General features: G+C 55.6%; 1 protein-coding gene across 3 annotated transcripts in view; it reads right to left on the reverse strand.

Annotated features, from left to right (window-relative positions):
* The window catches only part of STIM1 (stromal interaction molecule 1), a 70745-nt gene that overhangs the window by 21826 nt on the left and 27347 nt on the right, over positions 1-21572 (reverse strand). For all 3 annotated transcript variants that reach the window (XM_017838891.1, XM_017838892.1, XM_017838893.1), the window contains exons 3-7: positions 16141-16255; positions 13334-13445; positions 12270-12385; positions 5195-5372; positions 1491-1668 (exon numbers count right to left, since the gene is read on the reverse strand). In XM_017838891.1, coding sequence (XP_017694380.1) covers positions 1491-1668; positions 5195-5372; positions 12270-12385; positions 13334-13445; positions 16141-16255 — 699 coding nt within the window. The remainder of the gene's footprint in view (positions 1-1490; positions 1669-5194; positions 5373-12269; positions 12386-13333; positions 13446-16140; positions 16256-21572) is intronic.

A 21572-nucleotide genomic window follows, 5' to 3' on the forward strand; every position in this document is an offset into this window, starting at 1 on the left:
GGCTTTGAGGTCCCTTCCAACCCAAACCAGCCTGGGATTCCATTCTGTGATGCTCTCAATGTCCTCCAGGTCTGCAGCCCCACTGGGGTCATGGTCTGGGGGAGGGTGACCCAGCAAGGAGAGGGTTGGATGGACATCCCAGGAACACGACTCCAGCAGGGTGTGTGGGATGTTTCACTTCAGTGACAGGAACCACCTGGGGCAGTGGAAGGTCCTGGCCAATATTCCCTGGGATCAGGGAATATGGGGACCCGGGAGGAGCTGTGGGGTCAGTGGGGGTGGCTGGTTAATGCCAGGTGTGTCCTGGGGCTGCTGGGTGGTGCTGGGGTTACATCACACGGTGGGTCAGGGGGACACTCCGTACTCACCCCGCCGCCCTCCCGACGGACACTGCGGAACAACAGAGGCACGTCAGCTCCTGCACTGGGAATGAGGGGAGCTGGCAGGGGCACCTGGGCTGCTCCAGAGCTGGGAGCTGGCTGGGAACGAGGGCTGGGGGTACCTGAGCCCACCCAGCCCTGTCTGGTGGTCCAAAACACAGGGACCCAGTTCCTGTTCATGTCAGGACGGACATCCCAGTGCCTGTCCTGAAATGGAGCTCAGAGACCTCGTGGAGAGGCTGGACAGCCACTTAGGAGGGAGGAAGGATGTTGGATCAGGAGAGCAAGGCTGGAAACAGTCACCTTCAGGTCTCTGGGCTGTTGCTGCTCCAGGCAGGAAGGGAATTTGCTGTTGGCACACCTGGCTGCCCTGCCCCACGGCTCCCGGGACACTTGGTCCTCCCTTGCCAGTGGAAACCCTGGATTCTTGCCTCGTTTTCTTCCCCATCCTCCATGGTAGCAAAAAAGCTTGGGCACAGTCAGGAGGATGTGCCAACTGCCTCAGAACAACCAAGGACCTTGCCTGGCTCCTGCAGTCCTGGCTCATGCAGCTTCACTTTACACTGATCTGGAGCTTAAAGTCAGGTAGGAAATGTCCCTCAGGTGAGACAGGAAACAGCTCCTGGAACTGTGGGTTTGGACTTTCTTGTAGGTTTGGGGAGGTTTAGGTTGGATATTGGGAAAATTTCTCCATGGAGAGGGCTGTCCAGGGAGGTGGTGGAGTCCCCATCCCTGTGAGGATTTAACAGCCATGTCCATGTGGCACTTGGGGACATGGTCAGTGGTGGCCTTGGCAGGGCTGGGGGATGGTTGGACTCCACGGTCTCCAAGGGCTTTCCCAACCCAAACTTTATACACTTCCCTGACGCACAAGAAAGCACGGAAAGCACAACCAAACTCCTTCTAAATCTCTCCTAAAACCACGGATACAAAAAGAGAAAGACCTTATGGTTTGGAGAGGCAGAATTCCCAGAGGGTGCAGCTCCAGGGCAAGGGATGCCACGTGGTGCCAACCTGAACATTCAGTCCCCTGATTTCTCTGAGGGAAGAAGGCCCTGCTGCCCTGGCTGACACCCCCCCAGTGGCAGCACATCCCCCGTGCCCCCTCACCTGCTCCAGCTCCTGCTCCGCGTATTTCTGCCGGCTGAGCTCGTTCTCGGTGCCCTCGCGCAGCTCCCGCAGCCGGTGGGCCTCCTGCTTGGCCATGCTGATCTCGTCCTGCAGCTTCTTCTCCAGGTGCACCTTCTCCACCTCCACGGAGCGATGCTCCTCCTGCGCCTTCTGCAGCCTGGAACACACACAGGGACGGGGCTGGGCTGGGCTCTGCGGCCAAGGGCAAGGAGCCCCCGCTGCCCCCACAGCCCTGCCCTGCCCTCATCTGCCCAGCCCTGCCCTCATCTGCCCCGTGCTCACGGCAACACACACCTGGAGGGGCAAGGACAAAGCGTTCGGGAGGAAATTAAATTGTCAGCTGCTCAGCTTTGCTCATTTATTGAATGCTCAGGACGCGTTTTCTTCATTTTCCAGAGCACATCCAAATTCCCTTTAACAAGCCTCAAATTAAGTTGAGTTTTCGGCGTTTTCCAGAAGTGAAAACTTCAATAAAGCAGAGGAGGGGCAGATCTGAGCAGGTCTGACCACCCAGAGGGGGTGGCTCCCTGTTCCCCTCCCAAAGGCCTTCAAATTCGGACACGTCTTATTCTTGCCTGGAAGTTCTGATTTTTCCTCATGCCAGCCCTGCCAGCCCCTGCCCAAACCTGACCTGCCCCTCCCCAGCTGGAGGCCCAGGCCCTCAGTGACCAGTGACTATCCCAGGAATTGTCCCTCCCGTGCCAGGTGGGCTCTGCCCAGGCTGTTCTGCTGGCCCTGGATTAGGATTAGGGTCAGGATTAGGTTTAGGGTCAGGATTAGGTTTAGTCCCTGCTCCAGGCCCAGCCCAGAGCCTGTGTGGTGTCCCCAGGGAGCCACATGGGGCAGCTCTGCCATGGACCCTGTCAGTCTCTCCCACCCCTGGTGATTTTTAGGATTCTACTGAATTGTTAATAACAGAGGCTGATTTTCTAACTGTGCCTGGTCCATCTCGGGAGCCAGACAGGTCCTGGCAGCCCCAGAGATGTGAAACTCAATGGTTCTATGGCCCAAGATGATCCCCAACCACCTTCTCACCCATCAGACCCTCTCTGCAACAAGCCTTGAATACCAAAGGGCCCCTCTCCAGGGCAGCTCCCCAAGTCCCTGTACCAGGAAGGTGTCATCCAGGTGTTTTAGGAATCTCCTGGACCTGTCCCAGCTGTGTGGTGTTCCCAGGTGACACCCAGCCAGTTGAGCTCCCCCCCGGGACAGAGTGGTTAGGTTGGAGGTGTCCCTCAGATCCTTAAACAAGAATTCTTGGAGTTGCCATCCTGGCTGGGGGGCCCAGAGCAGCCTCCCATGATGACACCCGTGTCATCTGTCCCTCAGTCACGGAATCACAGAGTGCTTTGGGTTGGGAGGGACCTCAAAGCCCCTCCAGTGCCATCCCTGCCATGGGCAGGGACACCTTCCACCAGCCCAGGTTGCTCCAAGCCCCGTCCAGCCTGGCCTTGGACACTTCCAGGGATGCAGGGGCAGCCACAGCTGCTCTGGGTCCCTTGAGGGCTCACAATCCAGGTGCTGATTTTCCATGCAATCCACACATCTTCAACACAGCCCTTCCCACACGTTCAGGCATCAGTGGGATGTGCCAAGACATCATGAGTCATTTAATGGACTGGGAAGTGTCACTGCTGAAGGATGTTCTCAAAGGTGTTTGGAAGACGAATAAAAAACAGGCTTTTGTATCAACATTCCCATCTCCTCAAGAGCATTTCTGAGCTGTTCAGCAAATCACAGCACCAGGCTCAGCACCCTGAGCCTTCCTGAGCTCTGCTCAGCACTGAGCTTCACTCAGCCAGGGAAGGAGGGGCCTTCAGGCTCTGGAAAAGAAGCTTCTGAGCAGAACTTCAGCACGACTTCTCCACAGGTCCAGCAGAACTGGTACTGCCCAGAGTCTGATGTTCCCACAGCGGCTGAGGACCACAACTGAACCTTGCTGGGGCTAAGGAGTGAGGAACTGAAGGAGTATTTGAAGTATTTCCCCTCAAGGGGCCTCACCAGGTCCCCAGTTCACCTCCCACCCCTTGAGCTCGGTGCCCCGGGTGGAGGACGAGCCCTCCCAGCTGCTCTGGCTTAAGGCTTCAGGCTCCAGCTAAGCTGGGCACGAGTGGTTTTGTGTTTCTTCCTACAGGAAGTTAAGAACTTCCCAGGAACAGCTCCTTGTTTACGAGGCTCCCAAGGTCGTTCCCACGGGCACATTCCCCGCAGCCCCTCGGAGTCTGGAGCTCTGAGGTGACACCACTGAGGCCTCCTGGCCTGGACACAGCGCTGCTGCTGCAGGACATGGACAAGGCATTCCCGTGTCCTTCTGGATGCAGGAAAAATAAACCAATCTTTCTTTGGGAGTGTTTCCAACCTGTAACTCCTGGAGTCCCTGTGGAACCAGCTGTGGATTGGAGCTGGCAGAGGGGAAATGCACTTTGTCTGCAGGTTGAAAATCAGGTCACACCCTGTGGTGGCACCACCCCAGTGTGGCATCACCCCCTGGGTGCTCTCAGGTGTCTGCTCTCCTCACACACACAACTGGTGCCACCACACTGGAGGAGGAGGAACTTTTCCAGCAGCACTCACGGGTGGGACAATTCCCTGAGGATGTCCTGAGCACACAGGCAAGGAACCAGGCTGGGGGTACACATTCCAAACACTGGGCTGTCTGCAGGTCTCCAGCTGGACATCCTTGGGATCCTGGGGCTTGCACAGGTCACTCATTGCCCCCCCATGACTGGCCAGGATGGTATCTGGGATCAGGCTCAATGTTTCACTGGGAACATGACCATCACCTTATGTGGCAGTCAAATCAAGGTTTATCCTCCAAAACTACACTCAAACCTCCTGGGAAGCAGCTCCAGCCCCAGACTGTCGCCCTCTGCTATTTGCTAAATCTGCCCCTAAAATATCTTGCTGCCAAAAGACCCCTCAGGTTTGTCATCCCCAGGGGTGAAGGCTCTTCTCTGTCCCAGAAACGGGAGGATGATCCAAACCAAGGAGTGACGGGGTTGGGAGAGGAGCCCCTGCAGGTCCCTCCTGCTCACTCAGGGGGGAGCAGCCGGGGGGATTTTGCCCCTCTGCCCTGCCCAGGTGAGATGCCCCTGCAGAGCTGCCTCCAGCTGAGGAGACCTCAGAGCCCCTTCCAGGGCCTAAAGGGGCTCCAGGAGAGCTGGAGAGGGACTGGGAACAAGGGATGGAGAGACAGGACAAAGGGGAACCACCAGAGGGCAGGATGAGATGGGATATTGGGAAGGAATTCCTGGCTGGGAGGGTGGGGAGGCCCTGGCACAGGTTGCCCAGAGAAGCTGTGGCTGCCCCATCCCTGAAGAGTTCAAGGCCAGGTTGAACAGGGCTTGGAGCAACCTGGGCTGGTGGAAGGTGTCTCTGGATGAGCTTTAAGGTCCTTCCCAACCCAAACCATTCCATGGTTCTCTGACTCCGTGGAGGAACAGGCCAGGTGAGCACACACACCTTCAAACACAGCCTAGGAAGTGAACCCCTGCAGGAGCCCAGCACCCATCCGAGCTCTGGAGGCTGCTGGCAGCTTCTGCAGGTCCCTCAGGAATGGACTGACTCTGGTGTGAGGCACCACAACAGCTAAAACCAGTACTTCCTGGAATCTAAAGGAATAAGGACCTTGCGGGAAGAAGTGACAGCTGAGAGCTCCAGCTGGGTGGACACACAGAACCTACCGCTCCTGAAGGTCGTGGAGAGACTGCTCAGCTCTGTGGAGACCCTCCAGGTCCTTCATCATCTTCTTCATGTGCTCCTTGGAGTAGCGGTTCTGGATGTAGGCGAACCAGCAGCCGCCCACCCCGATGACGATGGACACCACCAGCATGAAATCCTTCAGGTGGTTGTGTCGGGTCACTGGAAGAGACCAGAGACACTCCTGAACTCCAGGACTAACTCCCAAATCCTTCGACTGCACCGGAGCGGGACAGGAGAACTCGGGACAGCTCTAGAAAGAATTCAGGACTCAGAAAGGGAAGGAGCTGCTTTGGTGTCTGAGGGGAACACCAGAGGGTTCACACCATTCATTCAGTTTGGAGACACACACAAAGAAAAGAAGGTGAAATTCCAAATCTTACAGCTCTGATTTGCCTGGCAATAGCTGGTACAGCAGGGACTCCACACAGGAACCCCCTGAAGAGCTGTGCTCTCCTGGGGCAGCACAGGCAACACTCAGTACAAGGATAAGCAAGGTCAGTAAGAGCCAAGAAGGAAATAATTTGAAAGAATAAACTGAAGGAACACAGCTGTGGTCCCAGAGCTGCTGGGGCAGCGCAAGTATCAAACTGCCAAGTTGCCAAACTTTCTACAGAGTCACAACACAGTGTGGAAACTCCCCTTTTCAACAGTTGCTTCAAAAAAAAGGTGTGGACGCATGTGAGGGAAGGAGAGGAAATAAGAGGGGGCTTAAGTGCCACACAAAGCTCAACAGAGACAAGCAGACTTTTTTTCCCTGTAACTATTTGTCGAATCCTCACCCAAGTGTGTGCTGAGAAGGCCACAAAGCAAAGAGCAGCTCAGTCACGTGAGCTCTGACTCAACGTTCAGTATTCGCTGGTTTTAAACCCAACGAGGGGAGACTCACTCCAGATACTGGGAAAGAATTCCTCCCTGTGAGGGTGGGCAGGCCCCGGCCCAGGTTGCCCAGAGAAGCTGTGGCTGCCCCTGCATCCCTGGAAGTGTCCAAGGCCAGGTTGGACGGGGCTTGGAGCACCCTGGGCTGGTGGAAGGTGTCCCTGCCCATGGCAAGGAGATTGGATCAAATGGACTTTAAGGTCCCTCCAGAGCCAAACCCTTCTCTGATCACTAAAATGTGTGTGTCACACTGGCAGAGCTGGGGGAACAGGGAAGGGGCCCTGGGAGGTGGAAACCTGAAGAGGGATGTAAAGCACACCATGGAACTCCAGGGCTCGGGGGCTGCCCAGCAGCCCCACACTGGATTGACCCCCGAGGGGACAGTGGTGCCTGGGATGGAGGGGCTTTCCCTGCGGGGGGAGAGGGACAGGACCTGTCCCCACGTGCCCAGCAGACACCCAAGCACCATCTCCCTCGTGGTGGACACCAGGTGTGACCCATCACCTGAGAGTCCCATCACTGTGAACCCATTCCCGAGTAAATCCAACCCCGGAGAAATAAACACGGAGAGCGCCGGGCCCGCGTCCCGTCCCGGATGGATTATCACAACATCCTCTTCCTAAGCAGCACATCCTGGCAAGTCGCTGCAGGTCTGAGATCTTGAATCCTTTCCCTTCCCCTCTGGAGGCCCGTGGGGGTGACGTGTCCAGGTGCTTTGTGTCCCACCCCTGGGGTCGCTCCCCTTCCCTGCCGGCACAGCCGCCCCCAGCCCGCGGCTCAGCACGCCCAGTGCTGCCCAGAGCAGCCCCTGCCAGCCCCACCCGCCCTGAGTCACCTCCTGCTCCCAGTGCCAGCACCAACCACGCTTGGATCCGGCCTGTCAGCACTCGGGACATCCCTCCCCTGCATCAGCTCTGGCTCGAGGCGAGCGGGTAAGGAAACCAAGGAAAACTCAGCTGGGATGTAAATGTAGAACCACGGAATCCCAGGCTGGTTTGGGTTGGGAGGGACTTTAAAGCCCACCCAGTGCCACCCCTGCCATGGGCAGGGACACCTTCCACCAGCCCAGGTTGCTCCAAGCCCCGTCCAACCTGGCCTTGGACACTTCCAGGCATCCAGGGGCAGCCACAGCTTCTCTGGGCAACCTGGGCCAGGGCCTCCCACCCTCCCAGCCAGGAATTCCTTCCCAATATCCCATCTAACCCTGCCCTCTGGCAGTGGGAAGCCATTCCCCCTTGTCCTGTCCCTCCATCCCTTGTCCCCAGTCCCTCTCCAGCTCTCCTGAAGCCCCTTTAGGCCCTGCAAGGGGCTCTCAGCTCTCCCTGGAGTCTTCTCTTCTCCAGGTGAACCCCCCCAGCTCTCCCAGCCTGGCTCCAGAGCAGAGGGGCTCCAGCCCTGGAACATCTCCATGGCCTCCTCTGGACTCCTCCAGCAGCTCCACATCCTTCTGCTGTTGGATCCCAGGGCTGGAGGCAGCTCTGCAGGTCAGAGTTGCTGCCTCTGGACTTGTTGTACCAGGACTTTCTGTAACTTCAGCTCCTGCCCTGCTGCACCTCCCACCCTGTGCCAGAGGCCGATGGCCGTGGGGCCGTTCCCAGCCCAGGCTCAGATTGTTCTTGTCCAGTTTACTGTGACTTCATTCCCCCTGGGTTTGTCCCTCAGCCCTGGTTGGCACAGTCTGTTCACAGCCTGTTCTGCTCCCGTGTGGCCTCGGCTGCTCCTGCACTGTCACCCAGCACCAGGCACACCAGGCACACATTACACCTGCACAGGCTGCAGGAGAAGGGAAAGTGCCCCACGGAAGACTGACTCCTCTACCTCTTTTCTTCCCTTTTTCTGGGGGAAAGAAGGGAGAACAGGCACAGTTTTACTAAAGACTGTGGTTGTTCCACTCGACTGCAAGACAATGTCCTGTGGGGTTTGCAGCTCTGCCTTGGCTTTGTGCTTGAGGAAGGTAAAAGGATCAAAAAGGGGTGAAGGTTTGAAACTGCAGGAGGGACAATTTGGATTAGATATCAGAGAAAAACTTGTACAGTGAGGGTGGTAAAATGGAGATGCTCCAAGGGCTGGAGCCCCTCTGCTCTGGAGCCAGGCTGGGAGAGCTGGGGGAGTTCACCTGGAGAAGAGAAGGCTCCAGGGAGAGCTGAGAGCCCCTTGCAGGGCCTAAAGGGGCTTCAGGAGAGCTGGAGAGGGACAGGGGACAAGGGAGGGAGGGACAGGACACAGGGAATGGCTTCCCACTGCCAGAGGGCAGGGTTAGATGGGATATTGGGAAGAAATCCCTCCCTGTGAAGGTGAGGAGGCCCTGGCCCAGGTTGCCCAGAGAAGCTGTGGCTGTCCCTGCATCCCTGGAAGTGTCCAAGGCCAGGTTGGACGGGGCTTGGAGCAACCTGGGCTGGTGGAAGGTGTCCCTGCCCATGGCAGGGGTGGCACTGGATGGGATTTAGGGTCTCTCCCAACCCAAACCAGTCTGGGATTGCCTGTTGATATCCAGCCCCAGCCCTTTCTTGACTCCTTAAAACACTTTTATTTGCCAGTGAACCCCCAAGGTAACTGTGGAAAGAAAGAGATGTCCTGATTTCCCCTGGCCATAAGAGCAGCCAGGCTGCTCAGATTCCCTGCTCCTGCCTTTGTAGGGTCACAGCTGTCCCTCCTCTCAGAGATCCCAGCCCTGAAGCTCCATATGAATGCCCAGGCACCCCTGGCACACGGAGTGAACAAACCATGGGATAACAGTGCCAGACCCTGGGAAGCCCATGGAAGGGCCAGGGCTGCCTTCCAGCTGAGGTGCAGGTACTCCAAACCCCATCCAGGGAACTGTAAATATTTGGGATGGATGGTGAATCTCAGGGCAATAAATTCAGCTGCTGTTTGCTTAGGAAATCCTCCTGCTTTAAACAAATAATGATTCAGCTGGGCTCAAAGGACTTGTCAAAAACACGTGTAATACAGTGCAGGGAAAGGAATTGGTTCCAGCAGTTGCTCCAAGTCCTGTCCATGCTGGCCTTGGACACTTCCAGGGATGGGGTATCCATAACTTACCTGGGCAACCTGTGCCAAGGCCTCACCACCCTCACAGCCAGGAACTTCTCCCCAGTTCCCAAACAGAATCATATCACAGAATATGGACAAGCATCCATGGCTTGTGCCCATCTGTGGAACAAACCCCACCTGGGGGACCCCTGTCGTGGGATGTCCATGGAAACCTCCCCTGAAACCCCACGGGCACCACACAAGTGCCACTCACTGGCCTTCAGAGAGGTGGCCAGGACAAGTCCCTGGATGGATGGTGGATGGATGGAGGGATGGATGGATGGTGGATGGATGGATGGAGGGATGGAGGGATAGAGGGATGGAGGGATAGAGGGATGGAGGGATGGATGAAGGGTGGATGGATGGATGGATGGAGGGATGGATGGATGGATAGAGGGATGGATGGATGCCATCCTGGATGGATAACCCAGTGCACAACATCCTGTTTGTCTCTGAACCTCAAACTCTGCCACCAAGGTGCATTGAGCCATCTGTGAGGAGACAAATGTCTCGGTCTCCATCACTTCAGGGTTAGAAAAAACCAAAATCTAACTTCACTTTTCACCAAAAATATCCATTGTTCTGAATTTTACTGCTTGTTTCCTGAAATTCCCCTCTCCTATTCCCCTGTTTTTCCTGTTTTCCCTCCCCTCTCCCATCCCTGGAAGTGTCCAAGGCCAGGTTGGACAGGGCTTGGAGCAACCTGGGCTGGTGGAAGGTGTCCCTGCCCATGGCAAGGGTGGCACTGGATGATCTTTATGGTTTCTCCCAATCCAAACCAATCTGGGATTCCACATTTCACCTGAAGTTGTCCTATTTTGTGCTGGATGAATTCCTGAACAGGAATTCAGGACACCAAAGGGACAGACACAGAAGGAGCAATCACTTCATCTTGCTCAGATCATAATTGCACCACACTCCCTGCACCTGGGTTAATTACAGAGCTGGAGTGGTCAGACCTGTTTGCCTTAGGAAAGGGCATGCCTGGAGTCTGGCAGCAGAATCCAGGAGCCTGTGGATCCACATGGAAATGGGCCAGGATGGAAAACTGCTGCTGGCTGAACCTCTGCCACGAGCCACAGGAGACACCAGAGTAGAAACTCTGCAGCCCTGGGGTGGGAAAGGCTTCCCCCAGCAGCGGGACACCCTGTGTCCCTGTGCTGCAATCCCAATCCCCAGGGACAATGCAGGACACCCTGTGTGTCCCCCTGTGCTGTAATCCCAATCCCCAGGGACAATGTAGGACATGCTGTGTCCATGTGCTGTAATCCCAATCCCCAGGGACAATGCAGGACACCCTGTGTCCCTGTGCTGCAATCCCAATCCCAATCCCCAGGGACAATGCAGGACACCCTGTGTGTCCCCCTGTGCTGCAATCCCAATCCCCAGGGACAATGTAGGACATGCTGTGTCCATGTGCTGTAATCCCAATCCCCAGGGACAACGCAGCTCCTGCAGCCCAAAAGGTCACCCAGCACTTCCCAAGTCTGCCAGTGGCTGGTGAAAGGAGTTTTGCAATCCATTCCTGAAGGAACTGCTCTAGATAAACAGCCTCGAGCTGTGACTGGAGACCAAGCCATTCAGGTGACCAGAAACCAGGAAATTTTACCTTCTAGAAAGGGTTAAATCTCTACTTCAGCTGCAGATTTCCCCTGCTCACACACCTGATCCATACAGAGTCACGGAATCCCACACTGCTCTGGACTGGGAGGGACCTGAAAGCCCACCCAGTGCCACCCCTGCCATGGGCAGGGACACCTTCCACCAGCCCAGGTTGCTCCAAGCTGGCCTGGAACACTTCCAGGCCCAGGGCTCCCAGGTCTGTCCCAGCCCCAGGCTGTTCCCAGCCTGACCAGGACACTGGGACAGGTCACTGCACACTTTCATCCCCGTGACCCAGGGAGGCTCATTCCAGAGCCAAAGGAGCCGCAGGGCAGAACGAACAGCTCAGACAGGGAGAACAGCCATTAATCTCAACCCATTACAAGCCATTCACTTGGCCATTTACAGGGCACCAGGAACTGCCAGGGAAATTCCACCCCACAGGAGTCGCTGGGCTGGAGCTGCTGTTGGACAGGGCTTGGAGCAACCTGGGATAGGGGAAGGTGTCCCTGCCCATGGCAGGGGGTGGCACTGGGTGGGCTTTGAGGTCCCTTCCCACCCAAACCAGTCTGGGATTCTTTAATTGATGCTTAAAAAGCCACTTAAAGAACAGAGGAACACCAAGTGGTGTTTTCAGCAGTACAAACTCCAGCCCTCAGCAACCCCAGCTCAGGGAGTTCCTGGGCCATTTCACCCCATTTGCACCCTGTCACCCTCATTTCAAACCTCCTGCACTGGGGACACAGGACAAGTAAAAGGGGAAGAGGAATTCCGTGTAGGGAGAACTCAAATCATGCACAGGCAGCACAGCCTGCCCTAAAATCCCCCTTGCCTGCACAGAGCTGGGCCCTGAGCACCTCCCCAGAGCACCCAAAGCCCATGGGAAAGCAATGACAGGGAGGGAGGGAGACAAAAGCACCTTGAACTGGGAGCAGACAAGAGCCAAAGGGAAGGGACGCAAAGGGAGCACCCTGAGCACACCCAGATAGGCATCAGAGGGCTTGAGATCCAACTGAGCCTGGAATGAGCTTCAAAGCAGCTCCTGGTGTCAGCCACCCTGAACCCAGCCTGCTGCTCCCTCCCTGCTCCAGAGGCAGCTCATCCACAGCCTGAGTCACCGACAGAGCCCCAGGACACCCCAGGAATGGCAGCAGCTCCCCTGGGAACAGGCAGGGCCGCTGCTCTCCAGCCCCTCAACCCCCCCCACCATCAGCACCACAGGAAGGACAGACAGACGGGAAGGTTTCACCCTACGGACACAGAGATCCCAGCAAGAAGGTAGGTCTGGGAGCAGCTCCCAGAGATGGGAATGCCAGCCCAGGATGCCTCTGAGCTGCAGAGCTGCTCCCACAAATCCAGAGACAACCTGCTCCTGTTCCAGGGAGTTGCACTGGGACGATTTCCCGGGGTGAGGCAGTTTGGGTCACCCAGGCCTGTTTCATCTGAGCAGACACAGATCCTCGGGATCGACAGCCCCAGAACCTGATGGCCTGGGGGGTCTTTTCCAACCTCCAAGATGCCATGCCCTGGAACTGGGGTACTCACGGAGAGGGGGCCCGAAGAGCACCGTGTCCAGGGCCTTGAGCTGCAGCTTCTGCCGGTGGCTGCGGTCGGTCATCTTGAGCACAGTGCCCATCATGGTGGCATTGTTCACTGCCAGCCTGCACGGGGGAGAGCAGAGCAGCAGTCACTGGGGTTCACAGCTGACCAGGAGCAGGAACAGGGAGACCAGGGGAGCAGGACATGAGAGCTCCCTGCTATCAGCACAAAGGAAATCCCCCAGTGTTGGTGTCTCTGACCCAGGGTGTCTCTAGGACAGGGTTTACAGCAGCGTCTTTGGGAATGGAGAGAGCAGGGAAAACCAAGGCCAGGCCTATTTCATTAATCCTGACAGCCTGAGGGACTGATTTCCCATCAAAACCCATCTTCTGGTGTCCTACCAATCAGTAATAGTTGTTTTTTCACCAAGTCTCCACTGCTTTTGCCATCCTGTGTCACACACCACAAACTACACTTCTCACTCGGAAGAAATGTGGACACACCATGTGCTGCCTCAAAAACCTCCTTGTTTTATTCCCACTTAACTGGGATTTATTCTCAGTTAATCCCTCCTCCCCAGTCAGTTTAAAAGTCCCTTTTTCAGTGACAAGAACCTTTCCCACAAAGCTGCACTGAGGTTTTTCAAAACTGTTGCAAGTTTAGGCCAACTCACAGCCAGTGTTTCTCTTATCCTGGCATTATGGAATGATTTGGGTTGGAAGAGACCTCAAAGCCCATCCAGTGCTACCCCCTGCCATGGGCAGGGACACCTTCCACCAGCCCAGGTTGCTCCAAGCCCCATCTAATCTGGCCTTGGACACTTTTGGGATGGGGCAGCCACAGCTTCTCTGGGCAACCTGTGCCAGGGCCTCCCCACCCTCACAGGGGAGAATTTCTTCCCAATATCTAACCCAGATTTCCCCTCTTTTCTCTCAAAAATGGAGCAGAACAGGAATGAGACTTTGCTCTGCCCATGCCAAGGAATTACATGTGAAGTCAGGAGCTGCCTGGGATCTGTTTTGCCCCTGGCACACGCCCCAGAGGCTCCCGGGGACACGGAGGGCACTGACCTGGGCATGGCGTGGCCGCTCAGCTGCAGCTTTCGGAAGGTCTCCTCGTACTGGGGCAGCTCCACGTAGGTGATGAGCCACTGAACCACCTCGTCCACCGTCCAGTTATACACTGAGGAGAGGCACAGGACAGGCAAACAGCTTATCAGGGGTCCTCAGCCCCCAAAATCACCCACCAGCAACAGCAGAGCTTCACCAGACACTCCCCAACCCACCACCCCCTGCGAGGGAAAAATCCCTGCAGAGTTCAAAGACAACCCCCTGCAGTGAGGAAGGATCCCCTGGGATCACAGAATCATGGAATGACACAATGGTTTGGGTTGGGAGGGATCTTAGAGCCAGCCCCTGCCATGGGCAAGGACACCTTTCTCCAGCCCAGGTTGCTCCAAGCCCCGTCCAACCTGGCCTGGGGCACATCATGCAACACATGTTTTTTTAGGACAGAGGGGCCTTTTTAATAATTTATCAACCTCTGTCCTTGCTCAGACGGGCTGGGCTCCTGCAGCACCTCCCCAGGCTGCAGCAAGGCTGGGCTGGGAATCCCCTCCTGCTGACAGTCAGCTCCTCACACATCCCCCATCCATCTCCTTCACACCCTCTCCAGCAGCCAAGGCAGGAAAAGGCCCATTTCCTCTGGCTCCCAGGGCGGCAGAGCTACAGGGCCTCTGCCCAAATGTCAACAGTGACTTGGCCCACAAGTATGAGAAACATCTCCCTGCCAGCTCCAGAGAGCCCAACACCTCCGACAGCAAGCTCAGGGAGCTGGGAGAGAGGAGAGGGAGAGCTGAGGGAGCTGGGAGAGATGTGGGGGATATGAGGGAGATGTGAGGGAGCTGGGAGAGATGTGAGGGAGCTGGGAGAGATGTGAGGGAGAGCTGAGGGAGCTGGGAGAGATGTGAGAGCTGAGGGAGCTGGGGGAGATGCAAGAGAGCTGAGGGATGAAGGAGAAGAGGAAGCTGAGAGAGTTAGGAGAGAGGAGAGAGCTGAGGGAGCTGGAGGAGATGTGAGGGAGCTGGGAGAGATGTGAGGGAGAACTGAGGGAGCTGGGTGAGAGGAGGGAGAGCTGAGGGAGCTGGGGGAGATGTGAGGGAGCTGGGAGAGAGGAGAGGGAGCTGAGGGAGCTGGGAGAGATGTAAGGGAGCTGGGAGGGAAAGCTGAGGGATGAAGGAGATGAGGAAGCCGAGGGAGCTGGGAGAGATGACAGACTGAGCCCAGCACTGAGCAAAGACAGCAAGGCTCCAAAGGAAGGTGCCATCCCCAGAGGTGTTTATCTTGGGAAGAAATCCCTGAGAACCAAGCTGGAAGCATGCACACTTGCCAAGATGAGCAGGTCCCTGCCCTGCCAAAAAGGGCTGATCTGGTACTTCTGTGGCTCACCCAGGGCTTCATCTGTCAGATACAACACTTGTAAGAGCATCACAGCCTTTATATTTTTTGGATCATTAAGGGGCAGAAATAACTTTTTATTTTCCACAGGTGCCCAGGAACAGGATCAATGGAAGGGAGGAAAAGCAAAGGCTTGGAAACAGCTGCAATGGGCACAGCTGCCCTGTCCCTTCACAGCACCTTCTCACACCCATAGGAAGGAGCAGACCTTTCCTACAAGCCTGATTCCGGTTTTATGACTGAAGTTCAAGCTCCAAGATTAGGCTGGATATATCCCTGGAAGTGTTCCAGGCCAGGCTGGATGGGGCTTGGAGCAACCTGGTCTAGTGGAGGGGGTGGCCCATGGCAGGGGGTGGAACAGGAAGGGCTTTAAGGTCTCTTCCAACCCAAACCTTCTGTGATTCCAGGATATCAAACCATCCTTTGGACATTTATTTTATCAGCCAGACCTACGGGATGATGAATGGGAAAACAAGAGCAGGAACTAAGCCCAGCCCTGGGAAACTGTGATGCCAGAGCAGCCCTGCCAAGGACGTGGCAGGTCCGTGTGTGCCAGGAGCCGGAGAGAGCAGAGCAGCTCAGCAATTAAGGGACCTGGGGAGTACCGTGGGATGTTCTCCTCCATCCCTTAATGATTCCTGCCCTTTGCCAGCCGACACTAAAACACACTCCAGGCAAAGCCATCTGTAAACAGCCGGGTAATGGGATAAATATTCCTTACGGGAGGTGTTCCTGGGACTCAGAGGACACGGCAGCCCAGGGGAGCTGTGGGGTCACAGGATCCTGGAGGGGGAAAAGCCCTCGGAGAGCACCGAGTCCAACCATCCCCCAGCACTGCCAAGGCCACCACTCACCCACGTCCCCAGGGATTTCCACCACCTCCCCAGGGATGAATGACACCATTTGGGAACAGCCTGAAGTTATTTCCACATGGACTGGACTTAGGACACTTCCAGGACTTTATTCTGCTTTCCCTTCACTATAGGAAGGAGCTTTTCAGGTTCAGAAAATTTCTGCGAAGGAAAACACAACCTGCAGGAAAACACGACCTGCAGGAAAACTCCCACGCAGCTCCACTGAATATTTAGGGTGTAATTATTCCATTAAAATTCCAGCTGAAACTGGGAGTTTAACAGAGAACCTGGAACTGGACAGCATTTGGCCCTATTTCACACACATTTTAGGGTGGAGAAACAAAACAATTTCTACTTTTGTGGCCATGCTCAGGTGCAGCATTAAGAGTCTGCAAGTGAGGAAATCCTGAAAATCCACCCCAAAAAAAAGAAGCCAGGAGAGCACTGGTGCAGGGCAGGAAGAGCAGCAGCACATTCCTTCTGGAAGCTCTTCCAAGAGTATCCAAAATCCAAACTCTTTGGCCCTGTTGGGAAAGGGTTTCTTTGCTTGTTTGCCTTTTTTTTTACCTTCAGATGTTTTCCAGGCCTTCCAAAGATCTTCCACACTGATGAGCTTGTCCTCTCCATGGAAGGTGCTGTGCTTGACTGCTGGGTCGTGGTAATTCAAGTCCTCCCTCAAGAACTAGGAGAGGAATAAACAGCAGGATTAGGCTTTGGTTCATCTTGTAGAGACATGAAGAGCATTAAAAAAATCTTAAGAAGAAGAAGAAGAAGAAGAAGAAGAAGAAGAAGAAGAAGAAGAAGAAGAAGAAGGGAAATCCCAATGAATAAATATAAATATAAAGTATTATTATATATGTAAGCTATTATATAAATATATTATAACAATAGACATAAACTTGTATTTCTCTCTAATAAAATCATTAGTCAAATATTTTTAGCTGCTGGCCTAAAGTGACAAACCAAACTGGGTATGAACATTCCCTGCAGTACCCTTGGAGACTTCAGTTCCTGGGAAGAACAGCTAGGAAATATTCAGTAAATACGTTCAATTAATTTTAATACAGAGTAGGTATAATAAATAATTATAACCTCATTTTCTGGGATTCCAGACTTTTCTTTGAATTATACTCTCACCAAAAATTCACCTAAGTGGCACAAGGGAACCAGCTTTATGTCACTGGAATAAGAATTCAAACCATTATTACTGGGTTTGACCTGCACCTTTCAAAGCCAAGCTGGAACAAATGCCATGTTCCAGCAGGGGAGGAGGGAATATCACTGAGAAATATGTCTAAATAAATATATCCCAGTTGCGCCTGCCCCTGCATCCCTGGAAGTGTCCAAGGCCAGGTTGGACGGGGCTTGGAGCACCCTGGGCTGGTGGAAGGTGTCCCTGCCCATGGCAGGGGTGGCACTGGATGGGCTTTGAGGTCCATTCCCACCCAAAGCAGTCCGTGAAATCACCACCAGCAGGAGAACCACTCACATTCCAGTGCCCAACAGGTGGAACCAAATGAAGGGATAACTTCCCATTCCCAGGATAACTTCCCATTCCCAGGATAACTTCCCATTCCCATCCCTCCCACGTCACCCAGGGCAGGATCCTTTGCCCCCGGGCCCCTCTGTGTGCAGTGGGATCACACCCACAGGAGAGCCCTCTGAGATCTGCAGCTTTACCATCAGACAGGGCCGGGACAAGCTCCAAGACAGCTTTAACATTCCAGGCTCCTGCAAATCCACTGCAGGTGCTGCCCAGGCCGCCCCAGGTCCTGTCAGCTCCGGCCTGGGGCCCCTCTGCTCTCCTGCCTTTGGCTGCCCAGAGCCGGGGCAGGAACACGGACAGTGGGAACGTTTGGAAAAGGGCCCTTCGGCAGGGCAGCCCCCTGCCCCTGGGGTCCCCTCCCAGGGGTCCCTCGTGACTGCAGCAATGTCACCGTGTCACCGTCACCGGGTCACCGCCGCAGCGGGATCAGCTGCTGGAGCAGGATCAGCTGCTGGAGCGGGATCAGCTGCTGGAGCAGGGATCAGCTGCTGCTCGGTATATTTAGCTCGGGGAGCACAGAAAGGAAAAGTGATCCCTTCAGCTTCCCTTCGGAGCACGGTCCCAAAACAAACCCCCAGGGGACAGAGCTGGGGGTGGGGAGAATGTCCAGAAAATGGGTGGGAAGGAGGGTGCAGGATGGGGATGGAGCTGCCTGAGGGGCTGCAGGAGCTGGGCTGCTCCCACCAAAGCCCAAGGAGACCTCAAAGCAGATTTTCCATGTGGGCCTTCTGGGGGAAAGAATCCCAGAATGGTTTGGGTTGGGAGGGACCTTCAAGACCACCCAGTTCCACCCCTGCCATGGGCAGGGACACCTTCCAGAGACACCTTCCACTATCCCAGGTTGCTCCAAGACACCCAGATGTTCCAAACCCCAGGCACGAGAACCACTGCATGAAATCCTGACCTACCTGCAAACCACCAAAAAGCAGCACTTTCAGGTGTCAAAGATCCCACTGATCCCAGCCCTGGAGACACCCAAAATTCCGAGTCCTGGGAAGGGATTGGACCTATCCAAGCTCCCACATGGACCATCTCCAGAGATCCTCTGGAAACCACCCCCAGCCTTGGCCAGGCTGCAAATCCACCAGAACAGAAGGAAACTGAGCCAACCCCAAGTCTCCCACCAAGCACAGGGAACGACAAACCACGGGCAGAGCAGCCAAAAGCAACGGGAACAGAACCACAGCTACAAAACACAACGTGGATGAGCCGAGATCCCAGCGGGAAGGCTCGGCTTGGGAATGCTGCTGCTGATGCTCTGGGGCCTCCAACAGCAGGAGGATGTGGAGCTGCTGGAGGGAGTCCAGAGGAGACCATGGAGATGCTCCGAGGGCTGGAGCCCCTCTGCTCTGGAGCCAGGCTGGGAGAGCTGGGGGGGTTCCCCTGGAGAAGAGAAGGCTCCAGAAGGACCTGAGAGCCCCTTGCAGGGCCTAAAGGGGCTCCAGGAGAGCTGGAGAGGGACTGGGGACAAACATGTTGGCTAAAGACACACTCAGAAATGAATGGATCCACAAAATGGGATTTTCTGGAGGGTTTTTTTTCATAGAATCACAGAATATCCTGAGTTGGAAAGGACCCCCAAGGCTCATCCAGTCCAAGCCCTGGCCCTGCCCAGGACACCCCAACAATCCCCCCTGTCCCTGAGAGCGCTGTCCAATCTCTCCTTGAGCTCTGTCTTCTGTGTTTTTCTATCTGCAGAAACTGCAACTACTGAAATGATTTTTCAACCCTTCCCATCCCTCCCACGTCCCTGGATCCGTGCCCACCCTCCCTCCCCAGCACCAGCTCCCGGCTGTGCCGGTGCCAAGGGCCGGAGCTGCCGTGTGCCAGCAGAGCTCCCCGTGCTCCCGGTTCCAACAGCTGTCCCGAGCCATCAATCCCACTGAAACACAGACAGCTCCTGCCCCCAAAGCCTCCTGCTGTCCAGGGAACCCGGGCTCTGGACCAGGGGTTGAGAGGAGTCAGGGCAGAACATCCGAGAGCCACTGGGAACCTGCATCCCAAAGAGCTGGAGCTGCCTCTGGAGTGAGCAGGAGGGCAGAAATAGGTCCCTATTTAGAGGATCTCCCCGAGAGGGAAAGTTCTTTCATTTATAATCGAGGCCAATGATGTCACCTGAAACTTCATTGAAAATTCACTTCCCGAAAGGAAGACGGTAATGATGATTTATGGACGGTGTGAAAGCTGTGGGACAAAATTCCACCTAGAATTTGGATATTTTAAAACCACAGTTCTCTGTGTCTCCACTTCTGCCCAGTCAGGGCTTTCAATCCAAACAAAACACTCCCATAACTAAACTCCAAAGAGAAGGGGCCAAATTAATAAATGAAAATACAAAGTTCTCAACCAACCAGGGAAATGCCCATCCCTGGAAGTGTCCAAGGCCAGGCTGGATGGGGCTTGGGGCAACCTGGGCTAGTGGAAGGTGTCCCTGCCCATGGCAGGGGGTGGCATTGGATGAGTTTGAAGGTCCCTTCCAATTCAAACCACCTTAGGATTCCATGAACCCCATAAAAGGTTTCAATTTGAGCCTCCTGCATTCTTCCCAATAATCCCCCGGCAGCTGTCCCGCTGCACAGACACGGAGTTAAACCTGATTGCAGGGTCCATGTGGGGGGAGAGACATAACCTTGACAGCGAGAACCCGACAGGAGCCAGCTCAGGGAGGGAGACTCCTGAAATACCTTACTCAGTGGCTGCAGAGCCCGTTGACAGGGGAATTTAATGCAACTTTTATCAAAGTTTCAAGCTCAGCAGAGGTAAAGCAGCAGCTTTAAAGCAGTATGGAATCACAGGGACATGGAATCCCTGAGGTTGGATGTGACTCCAGCACTGCCCTGGGCAGCTGTGCCAGGCCTGGACAACTCTTTCCATGAACAATTTTCCCAGTATCCCATGGAGCCTCCCCTGGCACAGCTGGAGGCCGTTCCCTCTCCTCCTGTCCCTTGTTCCCTGGCAGCAGAGCCCGACCCCCCCCGGCTCCCCCCTCCTGTCAGGGAGTTGCAGAGCCAGAAGGTCCCCCCTGAGCCTCCTTTTCTCCAGGCTGAGCCCCCCCAGCTCCCTCAGCCCCTCCTGCTGCTCCAGCCCCTTCCCAGCCCCTCCTACAAGCAGAGGAGCTGCTGGAGCAGGATCAGCACTCCAGGGCTCAGCACTGCTGGGACCCAGCCCGGAGGGGTTGGAAGAGTGGCTGTAACAGCACCAGGGCAGCGATTCTGGAGCCTTTTAGAAAAACCCCTTTCACTGCTCACACCCTGGCAGTGCCCCTGTGCCCAGGCTCCCAGCAGGCATTCCTGGCAGGGTTGGTACCAGGAGCTCCACGACTCCGCCGAGGGCAAAACTTGCTCAGAGAGACATAAGAGTGCCAGCTGTGCCCAACCCTGAGAACACGAGGCCTATTGCTAATTCAGTGCCAGGGGAGCAGAACACATGGAGTGAACTCCAAAGCTGCCCCAGGAGTCAGTGGGAGAGGCCGAGCTGCAGCTCCAGCAGAGCAGGGAACTGCCCCCAGGGAAAACACCTCACGGAGGAACCGCAACTGGGACTGCAACTGGGAGCTTCTCACTTGTTTTAATTGCTCTGTTGAGTGGGACTGAGGGAGAAGGAATGGCACTGCAGCCTGGGAACAGCCCCCCAGCTCCACCAGCTCCTGCCACACGAGGGCTGTGTCCCTGGGGAATGTCATCACTCCCAGGGGCCCTCGGGATGGCTGGATTTGCCCAACAAACTGAGCTGTGAGTTTGGAGGGAGATTTAACCTCCATGAGGGTAAATCCTTTATGTGAGGAACTCCCAGAGCCTGAAGGGGCTCCAGGAGAGCTGGAGAGGGACTGGGGACAAGGGATGGAGGGACAGGACACAGGGAATGGCTTCCCAGTGCCAGAAGGCAGGGATAGATGGGATACTGGGAAGGAATTGTTGGCTGTGAGGGTGGGGAGGCCCTGGCACAGGGTGCCCAGAGAAGCTGTGGCTGCCCCTGGATCCCTGGAAGTGCCCAAGGCCAAGTTGGACGGGGCTTGGAGCACCCTGGGCTGGTGGAAGGTGTCCCTGCCCATGGCAGGGGTGGCACTGGATGGGCTTTGAGGTCCCTCCCAACCCAAACCACTGTGGGATTCTGTGACCTGGCAGTGCAGAACTGCCTGTGAGTGGCAGCAGATCCCTTCCCCCATGTGCTTGCTTTCTGCTTCCAACACTTTCCTGTTTAGATGCCTCTTCCACAGGCAGGGACACCTTCCACTATCCCAGCTTAGGTTGGACAGGGCTTGGAGCAACCTGGTCTAGTGGAAGGTGCCCCTGCCCATGGCAGGGGGGGCACTGGATGGGCTTTGAGGTCCCTCCCAACCCAAACCACTGTGGGATTCTGTGACCTGGCAGTGCAGAACTGCCTGTGAGTGGCAGCAGATCCCTTCCCCCATGTGCTTGCTTTCTGCTTCCAACACTTTCCTGTTTAGATGCCA

This window comes from Lepidothrix coronata, unplaced genomic scaffold (genome assembly GCF_001604755.1).
Source record: "Lepidothrix coronata isolate B3197 unplaced genomic scaffold, Lepidothrix_coronata-1.0 Scaffold367, whole genome shotgun sequence".
NCBI classification, from domain to species: Eukaryota; Metazoa; Chordata; class Aves; order Passeriformes; family Pipridae; genus Lepidothrix; species Lepidothrix coronata.